Source organism: Loa loa (genome assembly GCF_000183805.2).
Source record: "Loa loa unplaced genomic scaffold supercont3.149, whole genome shotgun sequence".
NCBI lineage: Eukaryota > Metazoa > Nematoda > Chromadorea > Rhabditida > Onchocercidae > Loa > Loa loa.
In genome coordinates this window covers 87,570-99,242 of record NW_018108329.1, presented here as the reverse complement: position 1 = coordinate 99,242, position 11,673 = coordinate 87,570, and the positions used below count along the sequence as shown (strand labels likewise).

The following is an 11,673-nucleotide window of genomic DNA, read 5'->3' as shown; positions in this document are numbered from 1 at the left end:
ATTTTAAATCCGATATTTATGGAGTGAGAGATGATAGTTGGAAAATTCGATGCACAGAATATTTTCAAGAGACTTTAACTAAGCGGAAAAGACACTGTGTCATGACGTTCATCACTATCTCAACGGTAACACGATGAGCATAAAAGAACCTGCTAAGCATATAAATGAGTTCTACGGATGAGGCATAGTAGCCATAAGACGTTGGGTATACATGGCCTGCAATGCGGCCGCTGAAGGAAAGCTTGTCATTGTCGGGAATGGAGGTATTCCAAGTGGATTTGGTACAGCTGGCATCAAACCACTTGGTTTCATATACGGATGATAACGAAGGGATGCAGCCGATGCAGCATGATTAATCAACGATGCCGTAGTGTTTGAACGTGGTGAACTGCTCGTTTTTAAATCACTGCTACTGTTCGAACTTGTTGTTGATGCAGCATGAGCCATCTGAAAAATTTGAACGTTCCACTGCTAGCAATTCATTCAAACCGTGTTGTCATTTTTCTTCACCATTTCAAAAATTATTCTTTCTCAATGCTATAAATCTCAAACCAGCTGCTTTTATTTTAAAGATCCGAAACGAAGGCATCAGATCGTGCACATTCAATAAAATGAATACCTTCATATGTGCAGCAAGTTCGTCGGCAGTTGGAAACGATTTCCCGCAAACACCATTTGGTGACTCGATCCAATTACAGATGTGCTTGGTTGCTTGTCCAGAAGCTGCAGCCATCAAATTTTGATAAGCAATTTGAGCTGCTGAACTGAAAATTACAAGACTGCTGATAATAAGAGACTGAATTGCATCATTTTGGGAAATATGTACAGACAACTCATTCGAAATTTTAGACAAATTAATGAACCCAAAGAGTCTAAGTAAAATTCAGTCATATCGGACCAGTAAAAGTTTCCATTGAATATACTTTTTCCAGGGAATTTTTAGCAAAAATATGGACCAATTTCACACTTTTCTTTTTTGAAAACTATTTATTAAAATAATGACTCATGCATTTTTTGAAAGGACATTCACCTTGATGTTGGTGGTAATGATCCAGAGAGAAGTGGACTATAAGCAGCAGCAAAAAAGGATGGTGGGAAAGTCATCATCAAATCGGCAGGTGTGGTACCAGCAGTTGCTGCGGCAGCAGCGCTATGCATCGTACAACTTGTACAACCCGGAGTTACGCATGGCCTTGTCATTATAGTTGCTGGACATCCTATAAAGAAACAAAAAAAAGAAAAAAAAACTACTCAAAATGGAATTACCCTTAAAAACTCAGAAATCACGATGATACAACATAAGTAATTTTTTACATTTCAAAATGAGCAATCTAGCCACAGCCTATCAATAAAATATGACTTATTCACAAAATCTGAATACCAAACAAATGGTGGTCCATCCAGTTCAGTAATTTTTGAAATTTTTGAATTCAAAAACGGACCCTTGCAAGTTAGTGGATCCGGACATCGTAGGAATGGATTCGATGTTCCACCTGGAAACGCTCCAGCAGCGGCAAAAGTGGGAACCGTTGGGAATCCAGGCATGAGAGATGGATAAGGGAAGGCCGGAAAGCTTGTCGCAAGAGGTGAGAAATTCATGGGGAAACAGCCTCGTGCACTGAGCATCAAATTTGCAGGTAACGAAGCAGCGGCACTGGTGGATGGCTCGGAACTTATCGGGGTCTTCTTGCCAATCGATGGACTGTGCGCTATATGACGAGGACTTTTAGATCCTTCCTTTTTGTTTTTTGCCGTTGGACTAGGTTCCTCCTTTTTCGTTTCACCAGCTGCACTACTGCTCGGACTGGTGCGATCCCTAGATTTATCACCGTCTTTATTGGATTTCCGGCTTGATGTGTCGGGAAGACCAATTGTTTCGCAAGTTTTTGCAAGCATCGCAAGAGGTGATTTGCCAGAATCCATCTGTAAATATGAATACTTCCATGATTTTAAACATGTAAAACTCAAATATGAATCCCCAACTACAGATTTGAGAAATGGGACGAGCAACAATTGAACACTTCAATAAGTCTGGTTTCCAAAGAGGTTAAATTATAAATTAAATATTTGTACTTCGGTAGCACATACAAATTACTCGAGTGATTCACAGAATAAAGGAATGCAAAGATATAGTGGATCCGGAAGAATAATGGTGATAGTGACGGGTATGGAAGAGAACTGCATACTTCATAAAAACTTTTTCTTTCAATCAAATGATTCATCAGTTCACACTTATTCGATCAGATTTTTGACTATGAAATAGAAAGAGGACAATTTAGGGAAACGAATGGATGTCTACCAATTGGGAAGAGATAAGTCTTACATTAACTATGAATAATCAGGATTCCGAATCATGAATTTCTTCTGGGCAGCAAATAATAGTCCTTTTAGCCTTAAAGAACATTACAGTTACTTGAAAACGATAATACGGAAGGTAACGTAGCGCATTTTACAATTCAATAAAATGGAATGAAGAATTCAAAACCTTCTTTTCTATCGTCAAAGTTCACTTAATCATAGTGGGACAACTTCGATTGCGATATTCAAAAGGAGAGGGCAACACACACCTATGATAACGATGACGATCAGTAACACCAGCAATATAGAGAAAAGTCAGAAGCAGTAGGTTTCATCGGGACTGTGTAAAATCCTCTTCTGCTTCTCCCTTATCAGGAATCTAACAAAAGCCACCACATGTGTCGGAATCATTGAAAATTTAATTTCCTACCATTCTAACAATTCCAAATAAGTAGCGTATAAAATACTCAAATTTTTTTATTAAAAATATCTACCCCTTCAGAATTACTGCTTGCTCCTTCTTTTTTGTAACGTCTGTCATTGCTAACATTTTTAAATCGTTGAAATTCCACTATTTCAGTTCCAAATTAATACCATTAATATAAAAAGAGGATGGAAAGTTCTTTTCTGAAAAATATTTCCAAAAGCATCACATTTCTCGCAGTGCAATTTCATTATTCCTAACAACAAATACAATGATAAATAAGGAATCATATCAGCGTATGGACATCAGATAAATTTTTGAAATGTGATTTATGCTTTGGAATTCATTAATTTTAGATTAATCGAAATTGAAATAAATAAACAGATAAACACAAGCAGATACATGCATCGAATAAGGAATGAGAAAAGAGGAAAGAGAATCGATTTTATCTTGCTTTCCTAAGTAAAAATTTATGAGTGATAAATGACAGTTTGATGGTTGCAAGAAGCGAAACGAAACTGACAGTTCGACCAAAATTTAAAATGATAGAAGTAAGAGAGTGAAGAACGAGAAGAGAATGGAGTGGGAGGGAAATTCAAAGGAATGTGCAGGAGAGAAATAAAAAGGTAATTTTAAATGATAACAGAGATGAAAAATGTCAAGTCATTCCTCATATCATTCAAGCCGACACTTATCAATTAAACATCGGAAACAAGAAAAATAGGTGAAAGGAAGAGAAGCGCTTAGCCGCAACCAGCATAGCGATAGAGAAATCGTAATTTTCGATCGGTTAACTCCTTCGACCTTGTCCCAGTGCAAAGCTCAGAAGATTCGCAAAAAGAAGCCAGGCAACAAAAAAGTCCTTGAGGATGAACGATCCCTTTCGGGGTTAATGCTTCAACATCGGACAGCAGCAGCATCTGTAGCCGTAAAGCAACGCAACAACTCACCATGTTGCTTCACTGCTTCATCCATTCAAAAATTCATGCATTTTTCACTAAAAGGGCATATAAAATTGCTAATGCTTGTGTGTCACTGACTGGTAACCGCGAAAAAGCAGGCAGAGAACTCATCCACAAATTATTTGTTAGGTCTTGCTTCCAGCCACTGCATTTTTACCTCCTTCGTGCAACTCAATAGCTAGCATCATTTTTTCTCATTTTATAATTCCACCACTAACATAGCCTTAATATCATTTCTGGAATACTCATTTCTAAACCATCAAGAACTGTTATGTACTAAGACAATGACATTCGCGACATACTAAAATAATTGCTCCCAATGTTAAATGGCAAAGTTTCTGCTAATCGTGGTATAACCAACCAAATAATTGAAACTTATCCTGAAATACTGAACACTCCTACCATAAGCATCGGGAAAAAAATCATTTGATACCTTCTAGTTCGGTGACAAGTGTTTAGGAAAAAAGTAAAGCATGCGGAAACTGAATCGATTTCTTTTAAAACACAGAGAAAATGCATCTTACTGTCCTGATTTGTCATAGTGATACGGGAAAAACATCTACATTTAAGCCATATCTTATTAATGCATAATACCATGCCGTCATGTAAAATATCTCGTGGCCTGATAAATGAAGTTCACGATAAAGTGAGTTCCTAAAAAACATGCATGTGACAGTGTACGCTATGACAGTGTTTATATGAAAACAGAACGACACGTATATAAACAGATATATGCATAGAGACGCCCCGACAAATGGCAAATTTAGATCAACGATGAGATTAGTTTAATCACACATGACAGCTATCCATTCATCCATCCACCTCCCATATTCCATACTGCTTATGATAAATAGGTAATTTTTCAATGGATGAATGCCTAGAAAAATCTAAGCTCTCATGAACTCTCATCTCCGCTGCTCTCCACTTTCTCCCTTCTAATGACAAATCGTTTTATATAAATTAAATTTATCTGTGGGTAGCAGAGAGTTTCTTGGAATATTTCAAACGTATAAAATCCAGGAACTACGGATAATTTTTAATTCAGATGCATAGAATTTTAGAGAGCAGATGTCGCTTTTTAGAAATAGGAGGAAAAACAGCGCGAAAAGGTTGTTCTTCAGGAGTGAATCGAAGAATAAGTACATAAAAATATGAGCAAAAATGTTCGAAACAAACTGCATGACTGCATGAAAATGACGGTAAAGATGGGTGAATAGGCAATACTTCTGAAACACAGAAAGATGACGAAATCGCGGTGTGTAACATTTTGTTGACCTAATTTGAAACATCCATCAATGAACTCCACTGCTTATGGAATAATGTAACAACAAATTTCGCTCTGTAAATATGATTATGAAATGAGGGACTAACCGCTGGCATAACAGGTGAATTATAGTCGGTCAGATATTGTGAGTGTGTTGAAACCATCCTTGTATAGTAATTGGATACACTTTTTTCTAAATGCAAGGTAAAACACTGCCGCACAACGAATTGGCAGGTGTACAGATAATATAATAGGGGAATTTTGTCAGGAAATCGCTTGTAAACTGGATAACGAATAATCTGAAGGATGGAGAAACCTTATATATCTATCTATCTACCTGTGTAGATAGATAGATATGTAACGCTGCATGATAAAGAAAAACGCGGACGCGGACAGACGTAACCAGTTGAAGGACACAGCCAGTCGGCAGAGCAAACCGCTTCGGGCACCTGCTACAAATAAGAACTGTGTTGTATGAGTGTGGGCGAGATCAAGGCGGACCCACCCAGCTGAAACCCGTCGTCAGCGAGGAACTTCAAAGAGAGATGCCGCGCATTGCTGCTGCGAGTTGAAGGGGGAGGGAGGGGAGGCGTGCTGTGAAGTATACCCCTCATCCTCCCCTTTCCGCCTCATTCTACCACCCCACCAATGAGTGGGCACGTATGGGAGGTGCTTCTGCACCATCCATTCACAGAAATTTGCATTGCTTTCATGCTAGTGCCGACGCCGATACACCGATGCCGATGTCGATGCTGGTGCTGATGCTGGCGCTGGCGCTGGTGCTGGTGCTACTGATGATGCTTAACAGTTAACAGAAACTGCTACTGCTTGCTATGCCAATCATTTAGGTCACCTCTCGCTAAGCAATCCATTATCCGACGATTCTACACATTCATCATCATCATTTCCATTATAAACAACGGGCTACAAAATGTTACACTTTGCAGCAACAGTACAAGTTATGATAATTAATTTCAACTACATGATTCGAAGATCGAGAAGGTATCCTCATCGAAAATTTATCATGTTCTTTATAAGATCATTAAGTTCTGCAATTTCTGGGCAAATAACCGATGAATTTCAAAGTTGAGAGTCAAGCAAAAGCGGAATTCATAAAGTAATTACTAAATTTACACAAAGCATAACTAATAAGAAAGGCGGGAAATCTCAGGAACATGAAATGGTCAAGCGGAGTAAAATATTTGAAGGATTATCAAGTGATGCAGTGCAGTGGGCTGTTGTATTAATTTGGGAATAAAAACATTGTTTTATGATAACAACATTAACGACCATTATTTGGCAAATTTATACTTGTTCGTCTTTGACAGCGATCGGTTGACAACCAGGACTTGTTTGCCTATCGGCCTTTTTGGCAACCTGTCCGTCCGCCACCTGTCATATCAACTTTTTCCAAATAAAAAATAAAAAAAATACGCAGACAACCAATAAATTATTCATCGTCATAAAATACCTCGTGTGAAGAAAATATTTACCATTAACCTTCCTATAAGTATTATTTCTCTTCTTAGACTTTATAATCTCCTTAATTTGAAGATAAAAACCAAATAAATCAAAGTAGCACTTTTTTTTATGCCGCGAACTGATTTGTATAATACATTACAATTATTTAATCCCAGAGAAGTATGCATTCTTGGTCAGTAATTGAATATCGGCGCAATTCACCAAAATCCATTGCATACGACAAACAATTTAAAAGAGTAATTGAAGAAGTGGTGTAAATTAGTCCTACCGCTATTTGACTTAACAACGTGAAAAAGACTGAAATGGAACATTGAATGTGTTTTAAAATGAAACCATCTGCATTCATGTCTCCCAATAGCTAGCAAAATGATTATTTTGTTTTTTTCTTCTTTGTCATTGTTTCTTTTTTATTAACAAACCTATCCTTTTTTACCATCCCTCTTTTCCTCATATTTCGAATCTTCCCAATATCCCCTATTTTACTTGTTTGTTTTCGTAAGTTTTCATTAAAAAAAAGATCATATAAGTCAGCTGTGTGTATTACGTTTGCTAGTTCACATAATTGCATTCGACTACCCTTCCAGAATTGATCGAAAGTAAATTTGACCAAAAAATTCGTGGGCTTTCTACTAAACTTATTACAATCTATAGAGCCAATTATTGACCAGTTACTAATTTTTAAATATACTTCCAGAAGTAAAGCAGCCTAATTCACGACATCACCATCTAACGACATTGCTCTCAGCGGTTTCCTCATAACATTCTAAGACAGCAAACGTATGATTACATCCGAAAGTAACATATCTAAAGAGTTTCAAGTCAGTGAAGATGTGCTTTGTTCATTTTTTTTCATCATTAACTTACTTTTATTTTTGAGAGCAAGGACAAGAAAATGAGGAAAGGTTGGATTTTGTCAATGAACAGAATTCATTAAGGTACAGCAAAAGCAAGTCTTGAATAAAAAAAATATTGTAACTAGCATGTCACGTCAGATGCGAAAAGCCAATCAACTGATTAGTAGTTAACTGAGACTCGACATTTAGCATATCTCAGTGTGGGAGAATGATAACGAGGTGGATTCAAAATGGCTGAAGTAAATAATCCATAAAGTTAGGCAAAAAACTATTTTTAATTTAACTTGGTGAATAAAATTAAAATAATCTTCGAGCCTTTTATGCAACCCATTAACTTGGAAAGTTAATAAGCTGGTGTTCTTTTAGACTTCCTATTTCATCTTCAACAGTATGAGCTTGAAATTTTGGAAATGAAGTAAAATATTTTATAGTCACAGCAGAATCGGAAATGACTCTTCGAAATCACAGTAAAGAAATAAAGTGTAGTAGTGGTGGAGTAGACTGAGGAACATCAATGTAACATGCAACAAATGAATGTATATTGGCGGATGTTTGGAGGAGAGAAGAGGAGGTTGTATATAATAATTAAAAGGATAGGAGGAGGGATGTTTAGATGAAGTGAAGGGGTGACATAAACGCAATGACAAGTGATATATATAAGTCTTTTGACAGGGTCCCATCCGAACCAATCACTCGCACATCAAACCCGAATTCTCAAAGATGAAAAAGAGAAAAACCCTTAAGAAGGAGCCGACACCAATCATCATTATGTTGTACTATTGATGAGACAGCGAGAAGGGAGAGGTGCGGGATTAGATCATATCCATATTATATACACATCCATGTCACTCCCATCAATTACATATACCACCCCTTATTTCAATTTTATAGTTTCCATTCCCATTTACCGCACTTGTTAAATCAAAACCAATTCATCTCCAGAGCTTCTGTAAAATTTAAATTTGCTAGCTGTATTAGTTCGAGTTTAAGTCACCTTTTTGCCTTTCTCGGAAGTAATTGAAGGTTTGAATAAAATTATAACTCGATCTTTCGCGTCTCTTGAAGGAAAGGATTATCAAAGGAGCCTTCTTATCCCAATAAATAATTTATTTTATGATTTGTTTTTCTGCCTTCGTAACAATTAGGAAAGCAATAGATTATTCAGCTTGAGCTCGGCTCATTTATTTGCTTCGTCTCACCTGGAGGTAAGTGTCACTATATGTGATCAGTTTTGTGTTATGAATGCAATGAGTAGAATGGATCGAAATTTAAGAAAATCTGCATAGAAATTATTTAAATATCGCTGTTGATTTACACTGCAATCAGAAATATCGCAGAGCCAATATTATTTAATGTTTTTCGTTTATTTGAATAAAGACTATTTGTATTATCTTGGGGCAGTCGGAAGACAAGTGAAGGAGAGGTGCGCGGGAGAGGGCGATAAGGAGGAGGGGAAGGGTGGGAAGAAGAAGAAGGGGAATATGGGTGGGGGCGACTTGAAGAGAAGAAAGATTGGACACTTTGATGAATCGGAGGATAAAAGAAGGAGAGAAGAGCAGTACATTCCAAAATCTATATTTCGATACTGAAACTAAGTTGGTTGGAGGACTTCTGGATCTTGGCTAATTCAGGGACTTCTCGGAGAGGAAAATAAGAAACAGCTATGCATTTGGGTTTCTGGATTTTGGGGTTTGAATTGATGAAGAGGTTTAAAACGAAAAAGTAGATAAATCTCATCTGTTATGAAAGCCGAAACAACACTGAAAGAGAAATAAGACAGAGACAGAGCAGTTGGTATGATTGATTCGAAGAGAGCGCTTGATTGAGAGCTGTTCATTTTTCAAAAACAAGAGCTCTCAGGAAAAGAAAAAAATGATAAACGGGCGTCAACCCCTCCCCTTTTCACGGACAAAATATATTGGGCAGGAAGGGGGAACGAGGATTAACGTTGCTGCTTGCTGGAAGTTGTTTGTAAGCCGACAGAATGGAACCATTCATCAAGCGCATCCTGAATTATTGCCTTTCCCTTTTCTACCACATCTTTTTGCCTTTAACCTTCTCCTGCCTCCTCAAGCACTCTTCCCGTCTTCCTTTGGCAACTACTAATCGTCGAGAGTTGTCTCAGCTTACATGAGGGTCTTACAAATTTAAACTGCCTGACAGTAGAATAGTTATTGGTTACACGCTGGGTAGAAACACAAATCCAACAGATTTTGGTGCAAAATGAAACCCTAAAAGCATGATTGCGCTATTGTTTTCTACGAACTCATTTTTGAAAGCAAAAAAACAAAAAAAATTTCTATGCAAAGTATGTTGCTTTATAGACGCGAAAATTTGTGGTTCTTCAGTTTTTTCCATCGCGACAAACCAACCTGGATTATTGACTTTGTATAGGTATATATATCCAGTCATTCAAATCATATTTACATTTTAATCGATAGCACATTATATTTCACAATACATTTTCCAGCTTTTGTACATTACTGGTTGAAATTTCATTCTCTGAATAATAGTAGCATTACAGGTGCATATAAAAGTTAGCGAAGTCTGAGAGAAGCACTAGGTTAAACTAGTTCATTCAAACTCGTTTAAAAGTTAGCGAACTTGCGAAGTTAGATTGAAAATGTCAAAAAGAGATTTACAAAAACAAAGGGATTGGAAAATGTGGATAAGGTAAAAGCATCTTTCCTCGACAATGTATTGTTAATGGAGTGCAATTTGGAAAGCAATCGAGGAATTCACATCCATAATTTTCACCTCATGGCAATTTGCTCATATATCCATCAAACAGGATAATATCTTAGTGTGACATGAGTGGCGGATTACAGGATGACGCCGACCACTTGTTAAATTAACAAATACGAGGTCACATCTGTCGATGAGAAGATCGACAAACTTGTGGCATTGATTTTTTGCTCAATTGATATCAAACTTATTTCTGCGGGATTACTTGAAAGCTACAATATATTGTCTTGAACATTTCTTTCTAATTTTTTTATTCATGTGAAGAATGGTGAATATCTTGATTGCAAAATCACTCCTGCTTCTGACTGAATCTTCCCCTCAATTAAAATATCATAAAAATCAGCCCTTTTGAAATTAGGGTCATCAAAAGCATAAGTGAACATGACCTTTGTTAAATCTTCTACAAAAAAATAAATCCAAGTTCATAGCTCATAGTTTAAGTGGTCTGCCTAACATACAAAAAACATATAAATTTCTATTGAACAAATTTGAATTTGAGATCATTAAGGAGATCGTCGACAGTTAAAGTTATAATCGTCGAAAAATTCTAAAGTTAAATCAAAGAAAGCTAATTGGAATTTAGTTGAAGCCATTAAAGCAACATTACAATACGGTAAATTCTATGAAATATTAAAAAATATTTTCTGGAACAAATCCTGCTCTTTGGAAAAAGCGATAAAAGACAAGATAGACCAAAAAATTTGCAGGTGCGAGATAGTTGCCCCCCATTGTTTCTCCCCGACTATCTGCAATTTTATTGAGAATTTGTTTACTGATGAAAGTCATCAAACAATTTGGAGGAGATCCCTATAAAGAGTATTTTTAAGTACGAAGGGAACATTTACTGCATCCATACATGCTTTGAATGAAACTTCACATGATTCAGTTATTAATCCGAAATTTCTGCATGTTGTATATAGGCTTCGAGGTAATTACAAGAGTTTGTCAGAGGATAATAGCAATTTTGGGTCTTTTTGTGTATACCGCTAAATACCTACTCCATTTTCGCCAGACCACATCCAGTAGATCAGCATAGAGATGAGTAAATCTGAGTCTAAAAAAAAATTTCATTGAAATGTTGAATTTAATCATTTTTTGCAAGACTGCCACAAAATCCCATCTGTTTGCTGTCATCTCGTGTGGATACTTATGTTTCTGTGTTCCCATGCTGGTAGTATAAAAATAGGATCATGATCATGGGATTTCTCCATAAAATTATGTAAACTTTTCAGCAGGTAAAAATTTAAAGATAGTTTGTTTCACTTTTCCGCTAGCCTGAATCTACTGCCAATGAACTGGTTAGCAACTAACAGCAGTGTTGGCTTAAAGTAACTAAATGATTCATTAAAGGGATGTGAAAGGATTAAAAAAAGTTTATTCATAAAAGTAGCGCATGTGGAGTGGGCACTGCAAAAGGTGTAACAACTATTTTGCGAATGCAGTTATAGTGCTAACGAGTCCCATTGATCATCATCAAAATGATCATGATAATCACTGGTTATCAATCATATGCAAATACATTTCCTTGGACTATGTCCCTTTTTAAATGTCCTCAAGACGCTCAATTCTTTGTCATTCCCGTTTCTCCCTTCTTATCTGTACCGTTCTATTATCAAAAGTTTATTCTTTCTTACAACCATTTTG

The 11,673-nt window shown here is 36.6% G+C and overlaps 1 protein-coding gene across 1 annotated transcript; it reads right to left on the bottom strand.

Moving 5' to 3' along the window:
* Positions 1-82: 82 nt before the first annotated feature.
* LOAG_17907 (hypothetical protein) lies at positions 83-5,252 on the bottom strand. Its single transcript, XM_020450572.1, has 5 exons — positions 5,056-5,252; positions 1,443-1,923; positions 1,031-1,217; positions 620-764; positions 83-447 (listed from the first exon to the last, which is right to left on the bottom strand). The coding sequence occupies exons 1-5, from the start codon at positions 5,110-5,112 to the stop codon at positions 172-174; spliced, it is 1,146 nt and encodes a 381-aa protein (XP_020305734.1). The 5' UTR covers positions 5,113-5,252; the 3' UTR covers positions 83-171.
* Positions 5,253-11,673: the final 6,421 nt, after the last annotated feature.

What these genes read in the sequence shown, in the direction of transcription:
- LOAG_17907 (XM_020450572.1), bottom strand. Translation starts at nt 5,112, where the DNA reads ATGGTTTCAACACACTCACAATATCTGACCGACTATAATTCACCTGTT. An exon ending in GGATCCACTAACTTGCAAGG is followed by an intron (nt 1,218 to 1,442) that starts GTCCGTTTTTGA and finishes GTTTCTTTATAG; the next exon opens with GATGTCCAGCAACTATAATG. An exon ending in TCATTACCACCAACATCAAG is followed by an intron (nt 765 to 1,030) that starts GTGAATGTCCTT and finishes TGTAATTTTCAG; the next exon opens with TTCAGCAGCTCAAATTGCTT.